The sequence below is a fragment of the Acinonyx jubatus genome, chromosome D2 (genome assembly GCF_027475565.1).
Source record: "Acinonyx jubatus isolate Ajub_Pintada_27869175 chromosome D2, VMU_Ajub_asm_v1.0, whole genome shotgun sequence".
Lineage (NCBI taxonomy): Eukaryota > Metazoa > Chordata > Mammalia > Carnivora > Felidae > Acinonyx > Acinonyx jubatus.
The window spans coordinates 59,465,811-59,488,322 of NC_069393.1; the positions used below are offsets into that span (position 1 = coordinate 59,465,811).

At 43.7% G+C, this 22,512-nt stretch overlaps 2 protein-coding genes across 4 annotated transcripts in view; one reads left to right on the plus strand and one right to left on the minus strand.

Moving 5' to 3' along the window:
• Nucleotides 1-1,501: 1,501 nt before the first annotated feature.
• The window catches only part of ARL3 (ADP ribosylation factor like GTPase 3), a 37,687-nt gene continuing 16,676 nt past the window's right edge, over nucleotides 1,502-22,512 (minus strand). For both annotated transcript variants that reach the window (XM_015063071.3, XM_015063070.2), the window contains exons 4-6: nucleotides 12,376-12,426; nucleotides 10,610-10,795; nucleotides 1,502-1,780 (exon numbers count right to left, since the gene is read on the minus strand). In XM_015063071.3, the coding sequence (XP_014918557.1) occupies nucleotides 1,733-1,780; nucleotides 10,610-10,795; nucleotides 12,376-12,426 (285 nt within the window). In that variant the 3' untranslated portion in view covers nucleotides 1,502-1,732. The remainder of the gene's footprint in view (nucleotides 1,781-10,609; nucleotides 10,796-12,375; nucleotides 12,427-22,512) is intronic.
• SFXN2 (sideroflexin 2) overlaps nucleotides 3,845-22,512 on the plus strand; it is a 58,322-nt gene continuing 39,654 nt past the window's right edge. Inside the window, exon 1 of one of the 2 annotated variants that reach the window (XM_027062964.2) lies at nucleotides 3,845-4,030. The gene's annotated coding sequence lies outside the window, so the exon portion shown is untranslated. The remainder of the gene's footprint in view (nucleotides 4,031-22,512) is intronic. The other variant, XM_053207879.1, reaches the window with a different exon arrangement.

Below are 22,512 nucleotides of genomic sequence, written 5' to 3' on the forward strand. Positions count from 1 at the left end.
CGAAGCCAGAGGAGGAGGCTGCAGAGAGCAAGGAGCTCAGGGGTTTAAAAAAACTTCACCCGCTTTTGTTTTGCAAGTCCTTACTGGTCTGTCCACAGCCACCCCAGGGCACCTTTTCATCTCTGGTGTTGTTAATGACTTTCACCCCAGACCATCTTGGAAGCTGATCCTGCTGCAGCCTCACCTGTACAACTTGGTCCAAAAAAAAAAAAAAAAAAAAAGCTGGGTACTGAGGCCCCGGGGCTGGAGTGGCCCCTTCCGTCTGCTCCCATGCCTCCGCGGGTTTGGGAAGGGCCACCTCCCAGGATGAGAAGGCAGCTGGCCTCCCGGGACCCACCAGCCACTGAACAGTAACAGTCTCTTATTCACTCTCTGAAAACCCCTGAGCTCAGGCACCAGAACAGAGTTCAATTCAGGAGCCGAGCGTCGCCCTGGCCTGCTTTCCCGTGTCTGAAGCTGGGGATTTCTTAGGGCTCAGGGAAACAAGCTCTTTCTGCAACACAGGGCGGGAGAAGTCTCCTGCCCTCCTTCTCCACTCGACCCCCTGAGGCACATTTTGCTGAAGAGAGGCAGAGGACACCAGCGGCTGGGGTGACTCTGGCTCCCCTGGGCATGGCCTTGGCAATCACACACACCCGTGTTCTTCCCAGCAGCAAACCCTCTCCACCCATGAGCATCCCACACCAAGTTGCCAGCACTGTAAAAATTGATCTTTTCTAAAAATCGATCTGCCAGCCTCTTCTCAGTGAAGCAGGTTCATGGTAAAGCTGCATTTATTTTTGAAATCTGATAGCAGCGGCCTATTGTGATCATTTAAACGGAATTCTTTGAGCTTTAGAAATCCCTTCTATAGGACGGCCACGGAGAAGCCGGCTAATCTCAGAGTCGGAGGCTCACTGCTTCACTGAGCTGGAGAAAGCCTGTTTACGCTAGCCTGAGCCCTCGATGTGAGGGCTTTTTAAGGACCTTGTAATTTTTCTGGAATTAAACCTCCCACCTCTCCTTACATTCCAGATGTCATTACAGTCAAAAGTCATAAGAATTTGCTTCCCTGTGTGGCTGGCTGGCGGGGAGGGGAGGAGGTATGTTTCTGTGGTGACTTGTTTGCAAGAAAGGTTTTTTTTCCCCTCTCTCTCCAAAGGGTGAGGATTACGCACGCAGTCTCCTACCTGCAGGACGAGATGGTTTAATCATCTGCTATCCCTCCCCTTCCCCCCAGCTCCTTCCCACCCCAGCTCAGTCTGTGATGGTAAAACTCACTGCCCAGCACCAGCAAACACCGTCTGTGGCTTCAGAACCATGGGGGGAGGGGGGAATGTAAGGGACAGGTCAGGAAACAAATGAATGCAGCATAAGCTGCTTCTTCCTCTTTTCCTTTCTTTCTTTTTTGAAAGAAAAAAAAAAGCCCACTGGAATTGTCTAAACTGCAATGTAATCTCTTGCTCATTTAAAAGATCTCATTTTCTAATCATGTGCTTTGAGACATTTAATACTATTTCAATTATGCCGAGGAAATAATATAATTCCTTTATTTGAAAAATGATACTGAACCTCAGAGATCAGTTAAATCTACTGCTGGAATGGGGATTCTTTTTAAACTGTGTTGTTCCCTCTCTTCAAACAGCTGTAGCTGTACACAGATGGAAAAACATTTGGTCAGAAAGCAGCAAATTAGTGTTTTTCAGGACAGAATTCAGCTCCCGCAGCTCCCGCGTCTCCATTCGTCTAGATTTTATTTCTTCTTTGCATTGACATTTTTGCAGACCCAGTTCATGCCGTCCTTTGAGGGAAATGGGCAGAGAAAGGCAGTGTTAGTTGTAAGAAAGGCACAACGCGCTCAAACTCCGGAAGGGAGTGGGGGGCGGGGGCGGGTGTCCTGGGTCCTCCCTCCCCTCCCCCTGAGCTCCAGGGAGTTTGGTGGCCCCAGGGGCCCACCTGGGTGACCGACCAGGCACAGTGGCCTCCTGGGGAGGAGAAAGGGGGGGGGCGCCTCTGAGAGCCCAGGGGGAAGATGGGAGGGGGAGTGCCCAGTGTCTGAACTTGAGATGGATCCTCAGGAACTCCCTCTGAAAAAATAAACACATCTGCCTGGATCCAAGGCCTGATTGAAGAGCTATCAGAGATTCCAGCCATTTTTGGCTTTTTCTAAAAGCTGACCTTTGCTAGGGCATTTAATTCAATAAGTCACCCTTCTGGTGCCCCGGTGTGTTTACAGTGTGACAGTGTACACTTGGCTTAAATTAAATTTTTTTGGAAAAACAAGCCAACTGCAGTGTGTGTGTGACGAGACACACACTGGGGCAATGTGCATTTCTCTCTCTTAGGGCAGCGCTACACAGAGGTTTAAAAGGGCAGGCCTGATTCTTGCAGCTTTAAGCACTACCAAGCTGAGGGACTGGGGAGAAGGTTCCCTTAAAGGCACAGTGACCTTGAACGTGTCCTCTCTTAGAAGGCTGGAGAGGGACAGGGGTAAAAACCACACAATGCCTACAGCCACCTGGCAGGCAGCATGATTTCTCATGGATGCCAGGTCTGCCAGAGATGACCTCCTTTTCAGCCCCCTCTGGAGCCATCCCTGAATGCTCTCCCTTTCCCCAGAGTCCCTCCGACCTTCAGGGGTGTATGGAGTTCCCTCAGAAGCCTCGCACAAAATCAAAGGAAGCTCCTGCAATGAGTCCCTTTCCTCTGCATCTGTAACACATACTCACTACGCTCCCAGTCACATTTGCACATCTCAGGGCACACATGACATGCAGAGCCCCGCATTTCCTGTGACCATGGAGCTAGTACTTGAACCTGAACAGCTGAGGCAGCTTAAAGTAATAAATATCAGCTGACACCCTTGGCCATTCGGAGCATTAATCCCATAAACAATACATCACTGCAAAACAACCAGCAGGCATCCTATCTCCTGGCTAATCTGACCATAACCTGAATTTACAGTGATTAAAACTCTGCCAGTTGCCATCAGAGCACTTGGGCAGGAGAACCAGATAATCCGTTTGCTGTCCCAGGGCAGACCTTAGGGTGTTTGCCAAGATGTGGCTGGCCATGGCCCAAAGCCCAAAGGTGGACAGCACCTGGCAACGGTGGGGGCAGGGGTGGGGGGATGCGGGGTGGGAGGAAGGTGGCTCCAGATGCATCTCCAGTTACAACTGGGTCAGCTACTTACTCTGAAAAGCTGAGGCCAATTTTAAGACCATTTTATGAAAAGGATTAATTTAAAGAGAAGCATGTTTAATTTTAGTAGCTAATTGGTTTCCAGGAAAAAAAAAAAAGATCACCTGCCAGGAGACAAAAAAGATTTTACAAATAAAAGAGCAATGAATAAGATAACCATCTTCTCTTTGCCTTCGAAGCTGAATAGCTCAGCACTTACGTAGCACTTTCCACCTTCAGGAACCCGTACGAACACTATCAAAAGGTGTGTACCTCAATATTTTCTCCTCTAGAGAGACTTGCAGATTTTATCAAATCTTCTCAGAGAAATCAAGAACCGTGTTCCCACACTACATGAATGGCACTTCCCCCCACCTCGTTTTATGGCTGATTATGGGGAGGGGAGGGTTCTTTTTATTATACGTAACAGTACATGAATGCAGTCAAAGAGATAGGAAAAATATTTGCTCAGCTGCAGGAACGCAAAGCAGAATGTGGAGGGTGAGGGGCAGCTTTTCCCCAGTTATCTGTTATGGAGGCAGAGGGGATTTAAACCAGGGAGCCCTGGAGGGTGGGGGGGCAGTGTCTTCCAGATGTCTATGTGGGCCAGGGGTGGCAAAGCCCTTCCAACCACAGTCCTGCCAACAGAGGGCGCTCAGAGGTCAGCACCCACCGGCTGACCTGCTGGCCCCTAGGCCCGCACAGCTGCCGCCTGCAACCTGAAGGAGTGTGGGAAGCACGGGGAGAACGAATAAGGGCAAAGCCCTGTGGCTGCTCTGGCTCTCGGAGGAGGTTGTCCCGGTCTGAAGCGGCTGGAGGTTGGGGAACTGTACCTTTCCTGTTAGTATCCAGTGGAGAACCTGAGCTGGAGGTAAGAGGTATTGGGGAGGCCACGGTTAACGGGTTAATGCCTCTTCAATCAAATCAGGGCAGGCTGTGCCAAGCTGCCCACGGAAAAGGAAAGACAGTGGTGTTGCCCAGGATCCCTGAGACAAGGGTCCATGTCAGACTGGCCCGAGGCGGTGTTCGCAGAACCTAGCATGGTATCATGGTATCTGATCTACAGTAGACAATTAATTAGTTTTTTAAAAGTTTATTTATTTACTTTTGGGGGGGAGGGGCAGGGAGGGAGAGAGAGAATGCCAAGCAGGCTCTGCATCCGGTCAGCAGGGAGCCGGATGTGGGGCTCGAACCATGAGACCATGACCTGAGCTGAAACCAAGAGTCGGAGGCCTAACCGACTGAGCTACCCAGGTGCCCCAGTAGACGCTTAATTTATACCTTTTAAATTAATCCTTGTAACAACGCCCAAAATAAGCACTATTATAATTTCCACAGGACGGTGAGGAAATGGGGGCACAGAATCACGTGAGGCAGAGGCGGGCTGTGAACCCAGGCAAGAGCTCCAGCACCCTCGCTCTTTAGCCAGTTACCATTTCCCAGTGAATGCCTCAAGCTTAGAGAGAAGGTGGGAATCACCCTGAAGTTGGGAAAGAGGGCGATCCAGGGTCTTCTTTGTTATGAATTCCAGCTGATACAGGGTCATGAGACCGGAAGAGCCCCCAGCCAGGCACCCTGCTCGGTTTTGCTGCAGTTCAGGTGCCAGAGGCTGTTTTTGGCCACTTAACTCTCAGGGCTGCTGCTGCGTGTGGAAGCCTGCATATTTACCCTGCGATCGTTAGCATATTAACTATGTGCCAGACCACTGCCTCCGGTGGCAAGTCCACGTTTAGAGGAAACTAAGAGGAAGGACCCTCTCTGCTCCTCGTGTTACCACACTGCTCGCGCCTCAACTCGGCAAGGCTTTGTTTTTTAAAAACCGATGACTGGGTAAAGGTGATCATCTACTTGAAGCAGGTTACTGCTTTGCCTCTAAAGAAGGAAATGAACTCATAGGTTTGTTTAATGGTTGAACTTTTATTGTTTAAAAACTGGTTTGACCAAATTTTTGCACATTTGATCTTCGTCACAGGACGGCAATCTTATGGCACGGGTAGCCCTCCCCTCTCTTCCTCCACCACAACCTCCCTCTGACCAGCTTTGCTGAAACTGGATCTGAATTGATTAGCTTCAGTGCAATAATAGAGACTAAAGAGAGACCTCGACCCTCAAATACTGGGCTTTGTTTAGCATCATGGAAAGGAAAGGCATTTACTATGTCATGATGTTACTCCCTATGATAAATGCTGGGAAACATACAAGGCTCCCCCTAACCACATGGGTGGAGGCCAAGGAGTCACACACAGATCCCTGCGTTCCAAGATTGGAGGTGCGATGCCCCTTTCTAGGGAAGAGTGGCCTCTGACTGCGCTGCTCCTTTGAGCTTGCTCTCTCTACAGTGCATCCATCACTGCCTGATGGTTGGAAGAGAGCAGTAGTAGCCGTGGTTGGGTGGGCCTGGCTTGTAACACCATGAGGACTAGGCAGTCACATCAGTAATTGCTTTAAGATGACAAGGAGCTCAGAGCACTGCTGTCTGTCCTGTTGTGCCACTGGGCCCCCAGGGTCAAGGAGCAGCTGGGTGCAGTGTACATAAAATATTGCTTGCTATTAATATTTTTTCTGGAGACAAAGGGTACTGTACCAGAGAGGTAGCAAAATCACATGTCCCAAGTTTATTTTCTTGGTCTACGGAGAGGTTTGAAAATTTAAAAATAAACCTGAGGTCTGACTTGTAGATAAGCAGTTCCACATACACTTGGAGTCAAAAATAACTGATGTCAGGCCTTAGAAAGAAGTGGTAAATGTCGTGGTTTTTTTTTTTTTTTAATACTGAAATTCTGTTGGCTTATTAAGGGAAAAATCCCCTAGATCAAGGAAAAAAGCAACAAAAACAAGAAACTTGGCCAGTGAATGTTTAACGGCCATCTGCAAAGCACTCTGAAGTGCAGCTCACACATCGGGGCTCAGACTGCTAGTGGTCTTTTCTACGTAGGTTAGATGGTTGTGAGCCAGATCGTTACTCCTGTTTGGAGAAGGAAGACAGGGAATGTGGGAGAGATGTGGGAAGGAAGGTGAGCACAAGGTGGAGGGCCCGGAGAGCAATCCCCAGGGAAACCTTCTGCTAGCTCCAAACTACTGGTGTAGACAGGCCTCGGTTATGACTGATGCTAGAGGCCAGGTTGAAACTGCTGATCTCTGTGCTGAAATGAAATGATAATCTGGTGTAATTTTAGTTAAATACACATTGGTGTTTTAGAGAGGGAGTATCTTCAAACACCTGGAACTGTACAAGAGCAGAGGAGAGCTGTGGTTTGGGGTTCCAATTCAGGTTTGCAGGTGGAAGAGGGACTGACTTCACTACCTTCCTCTGGCTCTAAGCCAGATCCTTTGTTCACTATTTTCTAGGCACCCAGGAACAGAAGAGAGTCCTGGAGCCAGATGTCATGCACTGGGACAGGGCCGAGCCCCAAGGGCACAGAGGGAGGCTGCCCCATGTCTGCAAGGCAGTCTGGCTGAGGGGGCTGCAGGTCTCCCATCCCAGACATTTTTCAGTTTCTCCTCTCTCTGCATTCAACTACTTGACATAACTGGGTCTTTTCTGTTCACTCCTCGGGATTATGTGCCTCTCAGCAGGACAGAGTTTCTAAGATTGATGTTCTCCTTCAGTTTCTAGTGCCCTTTACCTATGCTCTGCTTTTGACAGTTTCCCATGAAAACCTGCTTTAATCACATGATGGCCTGGCCTCCTCATCACCATCAATCAGGCAAAGAAAGACTTGTTCTGAACTCTCCCAAAGCCCTCAAAAGTCAATTTCCACACCCAGAGCAGGAGCTATTGAACAACACGTGGACCACCTGTCCTTGTAAAGACCACACGTTTGCCTCCAGAATATCAGGTAGAAGAAGAACCTGAAATCCATCCCAGGAATCACTAACTTTCATAATCTCAAATTACGTGTCTAAACTACTCAGCTAAGGAGAAATGATACACCTGCCCCATCAGTCCGGAGGGTTTAGCTCAGATCTGTGGCTGCTCCTCCGTTCACCCACCTGAGGGTGTCACTTTTCTGGGAAGAGGCAGGTCTCACAAATGAATTTAGATTAAACATATACACTCAAGCACAATGTAAATAGGGACATTATCTTTGAACACCTGAAACTGTCACAGAAATTCCAGGTCTTTTTAAAAACCTTTGTACAATTTCTTTCAGGGTCATTAGAGCTGGGGTGCCAGATGTTACTTGACCCATTTAACGCCTGATCAAGCTTTGCCCATTACTGACCAGTTTTCAGGGGGTAGTGAGTGGAAAAGTGGGAGGGTAGAGTAGGAGGAGGAAACAGGAGTTTAGGGAATTTTAGTAATTATTACACAGTATCCATGCCTGAAAGTGATCTTATGGACATTTTTCTAGTGACGCCTTTCATTTTGAGGAATACTTAAAGCCTTAATGAATTAAGAATCATTAAAATCTTACACCTGAACTAAGCCATGCAGGAAAAGAATTCCATGTAAGTGACTCTTTTTAAAGTGAAAACCAAGAAACTGGCTGAGTGGGCAAGAGAGGGAGTCAGAAGTATTACCTGAGGGAGGGACATGGTCAATCAGTGCCTCACAATGAAAAGCAACTCCACAGAAAACTCCCCGACCTTTCTCCAGTCCCCAAAGGTTACCATTAAAGGACAATAGACAGCAGATTCCCTTCTTAATTAACATTTTTATTAAATAACCCATTTCAAATAATGGTTAAATTCTCTAAATTTATATCATTCTATTAACCATAATCTAATCTCATTAACCTTGAAATCCCAGTCTTAACTACCCAATTCTATACACCATGGTACTATCTACTAAACTAATTAAGTGACCTTCAAACTATTTCTCCTCCATATAAAATCATTATTTTTTTGGTTCACAGTTCTTTGTTGTATCTCTCTTGATATCATTTCTTTTGAACCTGGTTGCTGAAGGTCCTGATCTGAGAAGAACTTTCTGAACAAAATCAAACCACACATGACTATTTCACTCGATTCAAACTGGTTGATTTTAAAAGCCCTCCCCTTCCACCCCTACCCTCTGTCTAATAGCTCACTGCATCTTTTTTGGCATAAAGATCCTGTGACTTAAAGGGAACTCCATTTCTAGAGTGGTGATGACACAGCCAGGAACACAGAGCTCTCTACCCTTGTAATCTCCACCTGACTGGAGAGGGGGAGCAGAGGCCAGGCAGACAATGACGAGGGCTCCCTCCCAACCTCCAGGCCCCTCTGAAGAAGCACCCTTGACTTGAATGCCACTACTCTAAATACTGATTCTAGATAACTCTAGGCCTCCTTCTGACATCCCTAAGGCTGGTTGAAGAAACAAGAGACTCACTGTTAATTCCAGCTTTGCTTTTTCTTCCTTTTGGCACTCTGGCCCAGTGAGGATTACAGAGCAGTCAGTTCCCACTTTCTCAGGCGTATGCACACAAAATGTATTTATTTCCTCCAGTCCCACCTTTAGAGTCCCCATCTCAAGATGTTCTTTTTTTTTCAAATCTGTACCCAAAGTGGGGCTCAAACTCACAGTCCCAAGATCAAGAGTCCCATGCTCTACCAACTGAGCCAGCCAGGCATCCTTGTTCTCTACTTTCTATATTTGCATTCTAAACCATTTAGAGGCAGAATCCTCTTCCTGAAGTACTTTGTGCAAACACAAGAAAGCTACTGTCTTTTCCCGGGCCTCCTCCTCCCCAAAATAACCTCAGGCTTCCTGAATAGCATTTTATGCACAATCCAGGTAACTGCCTTAGGCAAAACTTGGGTTTCTTTTTTTAAGTGAGAAGCTAAATAAAATGATTAAAGTTTACCTATCAAAACCATCCTGGGTTGCAGCATACTTGTTGGACCAGCTTGTAAATTAAGCTGAAAAATGCAGTTAATTTGAAACCTGATAGACCTATAATCACATATGTGACTGCCATTTTATGAAGGAGACTCGAGAAGAAAAAACTATTAGTGGGATTAGTTCCTTTGTTGAGCAGGATTAGGGGAGAGTAAAGAACTTTTCAGTTTTTGGTTTTATATACTTGTATATGATTAACAATTACTTTTAATATATTACTTTTATAATCAGAGTCTAGAAAGGAAGGACAGAAATAAGAGTCCACACCTGCCCCCTCCCCAAACCTAAAACTCACAGAGACCCACAGAGCTCTGCCATCCATTCTGGGGACGCAGTGAAGGTAATGTCTGGCTACTTGAGAGCCCCGTAACGCGCACGCGCACGGAGTGTTTCCGAGGGTGCAGGTATTGAGGAGTGTGGAGGAGGAGGCGCCTGCCCTGTGCTGGCTGGTCTGCCCTCAGATCCGGAGGCCAAGCACGGGAGCAGGCTCTGGCTGTTTGTGTAACAAAAAGAAAAAATCCAAGGCAGCAAACAGATGGAACAACTGAGATAATTCTTGGAAGTGATTATTTGCTTGAGATAAAAGCAGTCAGGCAGTTTTAAGACAAATCAATGTCAAATGTCTTAGGAGAGAGGGAAAAAGGGTATTAGAAGGGAAATGGAGAGAGGCTGCAGGACAAAAATTGAGAATCAAATCCCAACAAACCAAGCTGAGAGAAAAGCAAACCGGCCATGCTATTATGACACACGCCATATGGCAATGAGGGAAGATACCATTTCTTCAGATGTTGTTAAACCCCACAGCATTCTAGAGCAGTACTGCCTGGTTCTCACAGCACTGTGTCACTTCCCTGGCAGGTACACCAGATGTTTAAAATGAGGCATGGGGAACATGCTGGGGCTCCAGCGTAAAGAAGTAGCCCTGAGTGTCAACTGGTCTGAGGCTGCCTGGTGGGAAGCATCAGAGCTGAAATGGTTTATCATTCTTTGAGGATATAGGCTCTCAGGTATCTGGGATACAACCATTTTCTGCCCTAAATTAATAACAAATGAGGGGGAGACTGCTCTTCTGGTATACGGTTCCTCAGTATAAAGCATGATGGGGCTTTCTGTCAGCAGAAGCCTCCCGGCGGGAAACCAACCTGAAGTAACAGGAAAGAGACACCACCCCCGCGGGCAGTGGAGATAGCCAACAGAAAAATCAAAACACTTCTAGGATAACTGGTGTGCGTATTGTTGATGGCTGTTACCGCGGGAACACAACTATTTAGCATCCATAATATTAGACACAACACAAACCCCCAACCCAATCATCAAAGAATCCTAGAGTTAGAAAGCATCTCCGAAGGTCTTCAGTTCTGACCTCCTACCCAGTGGGGTAGTCTGTCCTGTGTGTGGGTGGTTTATCTGTGGCTTTCCTGGAACAGTTAATGATTATCAGATTGGTTGCTAAGTAAAAAGAACCAAACTCCTCTGTGCCCTTCACATCCTGGAGCGGTTCATCTACTAATCGAAAGCTATTTGTTTCAGATCTTTTTCTATCTAGATCAGCCCAACCAGTGAGACAGACCACGCTGGTTGGGTGCCACGTTGCCAGGTAACCAAGCCTTCTGGTAATCTCACCTGAACGCCCTCGCCTGTGAGAGCTGAGCAGGACTGGATCTGCCAGACTCGGTCTCGGATGGTGTGCAGATTCAGTCCTTCTGCAATTTCAGAGGCGGGGGCTGCCGTGAGCAAATCCTGCTTGTTAGCAAAGATGAGCACTGGCACACAACTTAGTTTTTCTTCCTCCAGTAATTCAGCTAGTTCCTGGATCATTTTGGGAATGGATGGGAAGGGAAGGATGAAAACGATGATATTTAACCATGTACTTCTAATTAGAAAAAAAAAAAAGTATTAAGCTGATCAACTAGCAACTTCCAAGGGCAGTGGTTCTCAAACTCGAGGCTGTGGAAAAATTCCCTGGCAGATTCCTGAGCCCACCCCAGAGTAGGTGACTGTGGGATGTTTGAGGTAGGGCCTAGGAATCTGCATTTCAATACACTCCCCAGGTGGCTCTGCTATAGGGGATTCAGAGATCATACTTTAAGAAATGCTGTTAAAAAGAAAACACAGGTTGTGGACGGAGATTTAAAATTTACTCAAGGCTATTTTCTGCAAATGACTTTCAACGTGCGCACGCGCGCGCGCGCACACACACACACACACATTTTAAACTGAAAATGACAATGACTTTATAGACTAATTCTGTTTCCTCAATCTCTACCTTCAAAACATGCATGCATGTGCACTGCACTTCATCAAACCCACATCCTAAAATCCATTTGGCAACATCTCTGATGTTTTGGTTACTGGTTGGGGTCTACACGTATGCTGATTCTGTCTGCAATATGCATAGGAGAGGGTATGTATTTACCTAAGAGGACTCCCCTCTTCCCTATGAAACTCACATTTTAGCTACTTAAGATACTTAGGCTGTCAAAGGGAACTGGAGGGTTCAAGAGGCAGATCATTCTATAACACCCTTTACCCCTAAGCTCATGTTTAGCATTGCTTCACATGAGTGATGACAGAGAAACCATCAAGGTATGGAAAGGAGAGGGGTTGTCTCCAGGAGTCTGGAAAGTTCTCAAACGAATTTTCAGGAAAAAGGAACATAAACATGGGGAGTACTACCTTTGGAAGGCCACCTGTGGTAGTTTAGGACACAGGCCAAGGACTCTGCACAATTCTCTAAAGAGGTCATTCTTCTTCTTGCTCCTTATCAGTATATTCAGTCTCGGTAAAATGGTCTATGCCTGCTGCTTCTCTATTTAAAATTGTGTACACAAATTGCACCGTGTAATCATGTTGACATGTACTCTGCATTTGAAGCCATATTTGGGTTCAAAGCATATCTACTCTTGGCTTGGAAGCAAGGGCAGCTTAGTCTTGGCTTGCATATTTCCTAAGATCCCCTCAAATTTGTCAAAGGTATCCTTGGATCAATTAGGTTGGTATTGAAAACTGTACCCAGAAATGACAAATGAACTGTTCCTCGGGGTTCATTTCTCAGTAGCCTGGGAAGACACTGGAAGAGCTTTTGGGCATGGTGGTAAGGTCCATTTGCTTATATCTTGGTTTATTTAATTTGACTAAAACTCAAAGGCTGTAACCAAAAAATAGTTTAAAGGATTCTCAAGTAATTTCCTTATAGGAAACGTTTTTTTCCTGTTTTTTTTTTTTTTTTTTTTTTTTGCAACTGGTATTTTTGCCTGCTTGCCAGAAAGACTGCCTTGTTTAAACCTCAAAGGTTAAACAACAATACCTTCCTCACTCTCATATATTTACAAGGTAGATTAATGAATACCCAGTTATTTTAAAAATATCTCAACAGAAGAATTATTTACCTGACCCGTCTCTTCAAATCTTTTTCTGTCTGCGCTGTCAATTACATATATCTGTAAAGTAAAAGGAGAAGGTTACTTTAATAAGCAGATCTGGAAAAAGACGGGGCACTTTCTGCGGAAGGAGCAAAGAATCCCCAGTCAGTAGATTTCTCACTAGCACAGCATACAACAACTGAACTGAAAACTCTTACCTCATCTATGCATGCAAAGTAAACTAACAAATTAATTGATTGATTAAATGGGGGTATCCAAAAAATATGTCCAGCTAAGAGATGTCAGGAGAACCAAGCAGGACAAAAACAGCTACGTGTGTTGTGCACTCACTAAACATTCTTGCTTAGATTTACCCGGTTAATTCTTGTTATGACCCTATGAGATCAGTTTCATTATTCTCCCATTTTATACAAAGACAAACATGAGCCCAAAGAAGTTAAGTTCGTTGTTCAAGTTCTATCTGGTACTCAACAAGAGTGGGATTCAAACCCGGACCTACCCGACAGTAAAGTCCACAGGTGCTCTTAAGCACTCTGCTGTTCTGCTTCCCAAAATGTCAGAAAGGGATGGTGTTTTGAGGCATTTACAAGTGCTATAGTCCTGGAACATCATGGCTCTGAAAGGACATCCTGTAGTATGAACTATACACTGACTTCAGGTGCTGAGGTAGGAGACCCTCTGATCTCCATTCCATCCCCACCTTCTTAGGCTTGCCGGGAGGTTAAGATCAAGTACTGGAAATAGCAAGGGCTTTGCCAGAAGTAAGAGAAGTCTCAAGACTCTCTGTTAAAATGATAAATCCCAAGCTTTTTCTCCCATCACTGAATTTTATTAATTGCATAAATAACATCCTATAATCACAAGGGAAATGAAGACCAAAAAAGAAAAATCATCTATAGTTTTAGAACCCAAACACGTTAATTATTTTAATTTCTTATGAAAGTTCCCTTCTAATTCTTCTTTATAATTAAAAAAGAAAATTAGAGATATAATTTTGTAGGCCTTTTTTTCATTAAATGACAAATGTTTTCCCAGTTGCTAATCTTAAAAATTATCAAATTTGCAAATCTTTTTATTTAAAAAGATGTTTATTTATTTTTGAGGGAGGGAGACAGGGAGGGGCAGAGAGAGAACCCCAAGCAGGCTCCACACTGTCAGCACAGAGTCTGATGTGGGGCTTGAACTCATGAACCGGGAGATTATGACCTGAGCCAGAATCAAGAGTCAGGTGCTTAACTGACTAGGCCACCCAGGTGCCCCTGCAAAAGAATTGTTATTGGGAGCGCCTGGGTGTCTCAGTCAGTTAAACGCCCAACTCTTGGTTTCAGCTCAGGTCATGATCTCATGGTTTGTGAGTTTGAGCCCCGTGTCTGGCTCTGTGCTGACAGCATGGAGTCTGCTTGGGGTTCTCTCTCTTCTTCTCTCTCTGCCGCTCCCTGGCTTGCTCTCTCTCTCCCCCTCTCTCTCTCTCTCAAAAAAAAAAAAAAAAAAATAGACATTTAAAAACATTAAAACAGAATTGTTATTAAACTAATGGTATTAATGGAAACACTCTTTTAAAAGAGAATATTCACCAAAAAGCAACAATAAAAAAACCAATCTGCAAGTCTCACCTTTACCTCCCTTCAGTTACATAAACTGGTACACCGTGATGCACACAGGCGTTTCTGTATGCATGTCCAATTCTGTGCTATTCTGAAAATTCACTCTTTTGAAAGAAAAATTAAAATTCCTTTGCTTAATGCTCTCTCATTTAGAGTAACTAGTGCCAAATATTATAGTGGGAACCAAGTTTCAGCCTTTCCTCTGAAGAATACCCTATGTGTCTACCTATGTGTCTTTCATGGAGAATCACAGGAGAATGAAAGATGGATGTGTTTGGCCTTGGTTTTTTTTTTTTTTTTTTTTTTTTTGCAGCCTTATTGTTGTTGTTAATATTACTCTGACTCAATGTCAATACATGCATTAATGGGTTCCGCACACCACAGATACCCCAGATTTGATACTGACTGATAAGTAAGCATGTAGAACATGGTGGTAGCTTTGTTTTTCTCCTGGAGGGGTGGGCATTTTTAAAGTAGCAGGCGTTGAAGGGGCGCCTGGGTGGCTCAGTCAGTTAAGCGTCCTACTTTGGCTCAGGTCATGATCTTATGGCTCATTGAGTTCGAGCCTGCTTTGGATTCTGTGTCTCCCCATCTCTCTGCCCCTTCCCCCCCCACCCCCCAAGTCACACTCTGTCTCTCCCTCTCTCAAAAATAAACATTTAAAAAATGTTTTTGAAAAGGAGGCATTGTATAAACATAGATGCGGAAAGAAGGAATGCAGTGGGAGAGTAAACCTCAATATAGAGTTGATTGGAGTTAGTTGGGGGTCTACTACAGGCGACTAGGATGGTCTTCACTCAGGCAACAGTGCCAGGGAGGGAAGAGGGGTCAGGTGATCGCTGGGAGGGGGTTTTGGGCTCAGAGGGCTGCCCAAAGGCAGGAAGCAGGTCATTGGGCAAGAAAGAAATTATAAAGTAGGAAAAACTCTGCTTGGGAGCAAAGGGTGTAAGAAGGTAAGAGTGGAAAGAGGAGGCTGAGACAAGGCTGAGAAGACAAAGACACAGTTAGGAAATTGATGTCTGACATGATGAAAAACAGGCAGTTGGAGAGAAGTGAGGACGGGAAAGGTGGTTTAAATCACACACAAGAAAGATTACCAAATACCAGAGTCTGAAGGTGAATGAGAAGGCATTTTTAACTTAAAATTGCTAAATTACTTGCTATTTATTGCTTTGACATGAAATTTCACAGGAAACATTTTCATTAAAAGATACAAAAGGAGGAGGCACCTGGTGGGCTCAGTTGGTGGAGTCTGTGACTCCTGATCTCTCTCTGGGTCATGAGTTTGAGGCCTACGTTAGGGGTAGAGATTACTTAAGAAAAATTCAAAAGGAAAATTTTACTCAACTACACATAAATTCTATCATTTAGTATGTTGCCCACATAACGTATAAAATTTGAAAATTGCTACACAGTAATTCCTGGAGTCTATAAAATAACTGCCGAATTCATTAAAAGGGCCAAGTAAAAAGTCATTAGCACAAGCCAGTTTTTGGTGATCCCACAAATCTGTTTTTCTGCAGCTCTCGCTGTCACCTCCCTTCCCCAGTGCTGTCCAGTGTCTTCATGTGAGTATCTTTGTTTTCTTCTGGTCAATAGCTAAGGATAAGGGTAGCCTTCTATCTTTTTTTTTTTTAAGTAGCTGTTAATCTAGTCATGTAAAAAAAAAAGTTTTTAGAAACTTTTTAATCCAAAGGGTGCCTGGGTGGCTCAGTCGGTTAAGTGTATGACTCTTGGTTTCACTTCAGGTCATGATCTCAGGGTTTGGGAGATTGAGCCCCGCATGGGGCTCTGTGCTGACAGCTCAGAGTCTGGGACTCTTTCTCTCTCTCTCTGCTCCTCCCCTGCTCTCTCTCTCTCTCTCTCTCTCTCAAAATAAATAAATAGGGGCGCCTGGGTGGCTCAGTTGGTTAAGCGTCAAACTTTAGCTCCGGTCATGATCTCATAGTTTGTGGATTGGAGCCCGGTGTCCGGCTCTGTGCTGACAGCTCACAGCCTGGAGCCTGCTTTGGATTCTGTCTCCCTCTTTCTCTGTCCCTCCCCAACTCACGCTCTCTCTCTCTCTCTCTCTCTCAAAAATAAACATTAATAAATAAATAAACCTTAAAAAAAAGAAAGTTTTTAATCCCAAAACAAACTACTACTAAAAAAAAAAATACTCTTGAAAGTATCAGGGAAAGTTAAATGTTTATAGTGCTCCTGACTGATCTTAAAACCTTCAAAAGTCAAGTTTCATAAAGCTATTCTAAAATCAAGTTACTGGTGGGGCGCCTGGGTGGCGCAGTCGGTTAAGCGTCCGACTTCAGCCAGGTCACGATCTCGCGGTCCGGGAGTTCGAGCCCCGCGCCAGGCTCTGGGCTGATGGCTTGGAGCCTGGAGCCTGTTTCCGATTCTGTGTCTCCCTCTCTCTCTGCCCCTTCCCCGTTCATCCTCTGTCTCTCTCTGTCCCAAAAATAAAATAAACGTTGAAAAAAAAATAAAATAAATAAAATAAAATCAACTTACTGGTATCATGGTACTCAGAATGATGCTTTAGGTAAAGCAAGGCCAATTCATATCTTCTTTGGCAATTGTTTTGAATTTTTTATTTGGTTGTGGGAGGAAGAGCTAGAGAAAAAGATTTTTTCTTGATGGAAGGTCAACCAACTCTATCCACAGTCTAGTTAGTTATCTAGCATGGGAAGGGAGAAGCTCTTTGTTTCTCCTCTTGCTTCTGGTCCTCCTCCCTCCTGCTGCCACCTCTTGGCCATTTTACTGGTCCTAAGTATTTCTCAAGAGGGGTAAGCAGAGATGAAGAGAGATGACATTAACGAGTGGGATTTTTATGTTAGCTCCAGCAAAAGTCTAAGAGGAAGCTGAAATTGACAAGTAAGGTTTTTGGGTAATGTGGTTTTTGATTATTTGTGCTCTAGTAGTATGATTGATGCTCAGGTGTGAGTGATATCATGGAAATAATGCAAGAGACCGTTTGAGATCCATCTCACTTGATGCCTCTACTCTGGACATGGAAATGATGACACTTGCTTTGTTTATATTATTACATTTGAACAAAAAACCGGTAATAAAGTAAATGGAGTTTAGTAGTAATAGTACCATATCTGAAAAAATTTGTATATTTTCTAATCTGTCAAAAAGCTGTTATTTTCTGGCCCAAGAGAAATGGAAGACTTTCTATCCCCTCCCTTTTATGATCCCTCAAGTTTTGTTTCCTAGTCACTCTCCCTAAATTATTAAAGCTGAAGTCAGCTGTTGTCAATATCATTTTCCCTGAGAATAACCGGCATTTTTAGGAGTTTCCCTGACTCTTTCAAACCTCTAGAGAACCAATGAATGTTTAAAAGTGGGGTTTGTCAATCTTTTCCTACAAGGAGTCAGGTGGTAAATATTTTAGGCTTTGTGGCCTATACAATCTCTTTCATAAGTACTGAACTTTGTTATTGTAGTGTAGAAGCAACCATAAAAAAATCTAAACAAGTGGACGTGGTTGTGTCCCAATAGTACTTTATTTATGGACACTGAACTTGAAATTTCATATTATTTTCACATGTTGTGAAATCTTTTTTCAATTTTTTCCCCCAACCATTTAAAAATGTAAAAACCGGGGCGCCTGGGTGGCTCAGTCGGTTGAGCATCCGACTTCGGCTCAGGTCATGGTCTCATGGTTTGTGAGTTTGAGCCCTGCGTCGGGCTCTGTGCTGATGGCTCAGAAGCCTGGAGCCTGCTTCAGATTCTGTGTCTCCCTCTCTCTCTGCCCCTTCCCCGCTCATGCTCTGTCTCTCTCTGTCTCTCAAAAAATGAATAAACGTTAGAAAAAAAATAAAAAATAAAATAAAAATAAAAAATAAAAATGTAAAAACCATTCTTTGCTCACAGGCTACATAACAATAGGAGGTAGTCTGGATCAGTTTGTCAGACACCTGCTCCAAAGTAAGAATTTCTTATTGCACTCTAGAGATAAAAGAATTAACCAGGCAACTAAATGTGTCAAGCTTCAACCCTGCTCTTCTAGGCAGTATGGAGGCTAGGGTAATAGGTCTTTTCAACTAACAATGAATAACTATTAAATACAGACAAACTAATATAACCCATCAACCACTGCCACTCCAAACTGCTTATGAAACTGGCAGACAGGGCTGAGTCACCGGCCTTAGACTCTAACCCTGGGGACTCAGCTGCTCCCCCAGACTTGTTTAATCTCAAACAGCACTGGAAAATAATGAAAGGTTAACTCGGAATCCAAAACACTGTCTGGAATTGGCAGTCTAAGGTGGCTGGAGAAAGCTCCTCTGGGGCAGCTCTGAACTGACTTTTACTGGATTGTACGATAATTCCTGGGCACTCTCGGCTAATAAGAAGTGTGGAATCCTGGGTCATGTTACAAATACCTTGCAGTCTACCCTCAAGGTGTTAGAGCTTGTGATTTAAAATTACCCTGATCTGTGGAGCAGAAAGCTTTAGGGGCCTCCTTATGGAGCCTCACGGTCATTAATGTCCTTATATATTGCTCTTATTTGGGTATTTCTTTCAAAGTACCTAATCTAGCAGATGAACAAATTGAACTGCTATTTTTCTCAACCATCTGCTTTTTCCTAATAGCTCCCCCCACCACCAATTTTATTGAGGTATAACTGGCATAGAGCACTGTACAAGTTGAAGGTGTACAGCATAGTGATTTGACTTGAGGGGCGCCTGGGTGGCTCAGTTGGTTAAGCGTCCAACTTCAGCTCAGGTCATGATATCACAGTCCATGGATTCAAGCCCCACATCTGGCTCTGTGCTGATAGCTCACAGCCTGGAGCCTGTTTCGGATTCTGTGTCTCCCTCCCTCTCTGCCCCTCCCCTGCTCATGCTCTGTCTCTCTCAAAAATAAACACACATAAAAAAAATGATTCAACTTGAATCTACAGTTTCACTGATTCACTTTAATTTTTAAGCAGTTTTTATTTATAGTATTGGATAGATGGCACATACAGTTCCATGTACCTCACCTCACCTCAACTCCCTCCCCCAGCCTCCCCTAGTAACATCTTGCATTAGTGTGGCGGCACATTTGTCACAGTTCATGAACCAATATTGATATATCAGGTTCATTCTCTGTTTTAAAGTTCTATGGGTTTCAACTGACCCATAATAACATGTAAACACCTTACATTTTCATAGAGAATAGTTATTCTAAAAACCCTCTGTATGTTGCCTACTCATCCATCCCTCCACTCCCCCCTTCCTCCACCCAGGGAGTTGGCAACCACTAATCTTTTACTTGTAGAGATTTTTACTAATTTCTATAGTTTGCCTTTTAAAAAATGTCATATCGTTGAAAACAGTATGTATCTTTTTCAGATTGACTTTCACTTAGCAGTATGCATTTAAGTTTCCTCCATGTCTTTTTGTGGCTTGATAGGTTATCAAAATTTTTTTTTTAAATAAATATTTTTTTCATTTCTTTTTATCAAGAAATAGCATCCTATTATATAGATGTACCACAGTTTGTTTATTCATTCACCTACCGCTGGACATCTCAGTTGCTTCCAATTTTTGGTAATTATGAATAAAGTAATAAATAAGTATTCATGTGCCAGATTTTGTGTGGATATAAGTTTTCATCTAATTAGTTAGATTCCTTGAAGAGTGACTGCTGGATCACAGAGTTTGGTAAGACTATATTTAGCTTTGTAAGAAACTGCAAACTGTCTTCCAAAGTGGTTATACCATTTTACATTCCTACCAGCAATGAATAGGACTTCCTTCATCCTTGTTAGCATTTGGTATTGTCAGTTTTTTGGATTTTAGCCATTCTAGTAGATATGTAGTGGCATTTCAGTGTTTTAATTTTCAGGTCCCTAAGATGTTGAACATCTTTTCATATGCTTATCTGTGTATCTTCCATGGTGAGGTGTCTGTTCAAATCTTTTGCCCATTTTTAATTTGGTTGTTTGTTTTCTTATTGTTGAGTTTTAAGAGTTCTTTTTGTATTTTAGATATAAGTACTTTATCAGATATGTGCTTTACAAATATTTTCCCTTAGCCTGTGGCTTTTCTCTTCATTTTCTTAACAGTGTCTTTTTCTTTTCTTTTCTTCTCTTTCTTTTCTTTTCTTAGAGAGAGAAAGAGGGCACAAGTGAGCAAGGGGTAGAGAGAGAATCTCAGGAGGGGGTGAGAGAGAAAGAAGTGGGGCTCACCCAAAGTGGGGCTCATATTCACCCGAAGCAGGGCTCGAGCTCATCCCACGTGGGACTCAAACTCATGAACTGTGAGATCATGACCTGAGCTGAAGTCAGATACTTAATGAAAGAACCACCCAGGCACCCACAGTGTCTTTCTCAGAGCAGAAGTTTTAAATTCTAATAAAGTATATTTTACAAATTTTTGCTTCATGGATTGTGCTTTTGGTACTATACCTAAAACCTTATTACCAAACCCAGGCTATCTAGATTTTTCTCCTGTATTATCTTCTAGAAATATTTTAGATTTAGGTTTTATATTTAAGTCTAAGATCCATTTTGAGTTAATTTAAAAAAATTTTTTTTAACGTTTATTTATTTTTGAGAGACAGAGAGAGACAGTGTGAGCAGGGGAGGGGCAGAGAAAGAGGGACACATAATCTGAAGCAGGCTCCAGGCTCTGAGCTGTCAGCACAGAGCCCGACATGGGGCTCGAACTCACGAACCATGAGATCATGCCCTGAGCCAAAGCCAGACGTTTAACCGACTGAGCCACCCAGGCGCCCCAATTTTTTTTAAGTTTATTTTTTGAGAGAGAGTGCACACACACACACACACACACGCAAGTGAGGGAGGGACAGAGAGAGAAGGAGACCAAGGATCTGAATTGGGCTCCATGTTGACAGCAGAGATAGTTTGTCATTCTAAAAATCCTTGAACCCGTGAACTGTGAGATCATGACCTGAGCCAAAATTAGATGCCTAAATGATAGAGCCACCCAAGCGCCCCTTGAGTTAATGGATGTCCCACTGTTCTAGTATCATTTGCTAAAAAGACTGTCCTTCCTTGAATTGTCTTGCTCCTTTGCCAAAGATCAGTTGACAGTATTCCCGTGGGTTTATTTCTGAGCTCTCTATCCTGTTCTGTTGATCAATTTATTCTTTCTCTAATACATGCTGTCTTGATTACTGTAGCTTTATTTTTTTTTATTTTTAATTTTTTAAAAATTTTTTTTAGCGTTTATTTATTTTTGAGACAGAGAGAGACAGAGCATGAACAGGGAAGGGTCAGAGAGAGGGAGACACAGAATCCGAAACAGGCTCCAGGCTCTGAGCTGTCAGCACAGAGCCCGACGCGGGGCTCGAACTCATGGACCGCGAGATCATGACCTGAGCCGAAGTCGGCCGCTTAACCAACTGAGCCACCCAGACGCCCCTACTGTAGCTTTATAGTAAGTCTTGAAGCCAGGTAGTCAGTCCTCCAACTTTGTTCTTCTTTAGTATTGTATTCTTTTGCCTTTGCATATACACGTAATCAATTTGCCAAATCCACAAAATAGCTCACGTGGATTTTGCCTGAGATTGTGCTGAATCTATAGCTGATCTATCTAATCTATATAACAAATTGGGTGGATTTGACATTTTAGCAATATTGAGTCTTCCAGTCCGTGAGCATGAAATATCTCCTTATTTGTTTAGATCTTCCTTTTTTTTTTTTTTAAATATTTACTTTGAGAGAGAGAAAGAGACTGGCATGTGTGTGCACACATGAGTGCAACCAGGGGAGAGAGAGAGAGACGGAGGGAGAGAGAGACAGAGAGAGAAAATCCCAAGTAGACTTCACACTTTCACACTATCTATCAGTGCAGAGCCTGCTGCAGGACTCAATCTCATGAACCCTAAGATTAAAAAAAAAAAACTTTAATGTTTATTTATTTTAGAGAGAGTCAGCGAGCATGACAGGAGGGGCAGAGAGAGGGAGACACAGAATTGGAAGCAGGCTCCAGGTTCTAAGCTGTCAGCACAGAGTCCAATGTGGGACTCAAACTCACTAACTGAGAGATCATGACCTAAGCCGAAGCTGGACGCCCAACCCACTGAGCCACCCAGGCACTCCTTTAATTTTTTTTTTTTTTAACATTTATTTATTTTTGAGAGACAGAGGGACAGAGCACGAGTGGGGGAGGGGCAGAGAGAGAGAAAAACACATAATCCAAAGCAGACTCCAGGCTATAAGCTGTCAGCACGGAGCCTGATGTGGGCCTTGAACCCCCAAACCGTGAGATCATGACCTGAGCCGAAGTTGGATGCTTAACCAACTGAGCCACCTCGGCACCCCCGAACCCTGGGATCTTGACCTGAGCCAAAATCAAGAGTCGGACACTTAACTGACTGAGCCACCCAGGTGCCCCTAGATCTTCTTTGATTTGTTAGTTTTGTAGTCTTCTTCATACAGATTCTGTACATATTTTGTTATATATAAGCCTAAGCATTTCTTTTTTGGGGGTGCTAATATAAATGGCATTTTTCTTTTCATTTCAAATGCCAATTGTTCAATGCTGGTATAAAGGAAAGCAATGGACTTTTGTGTATTAACCT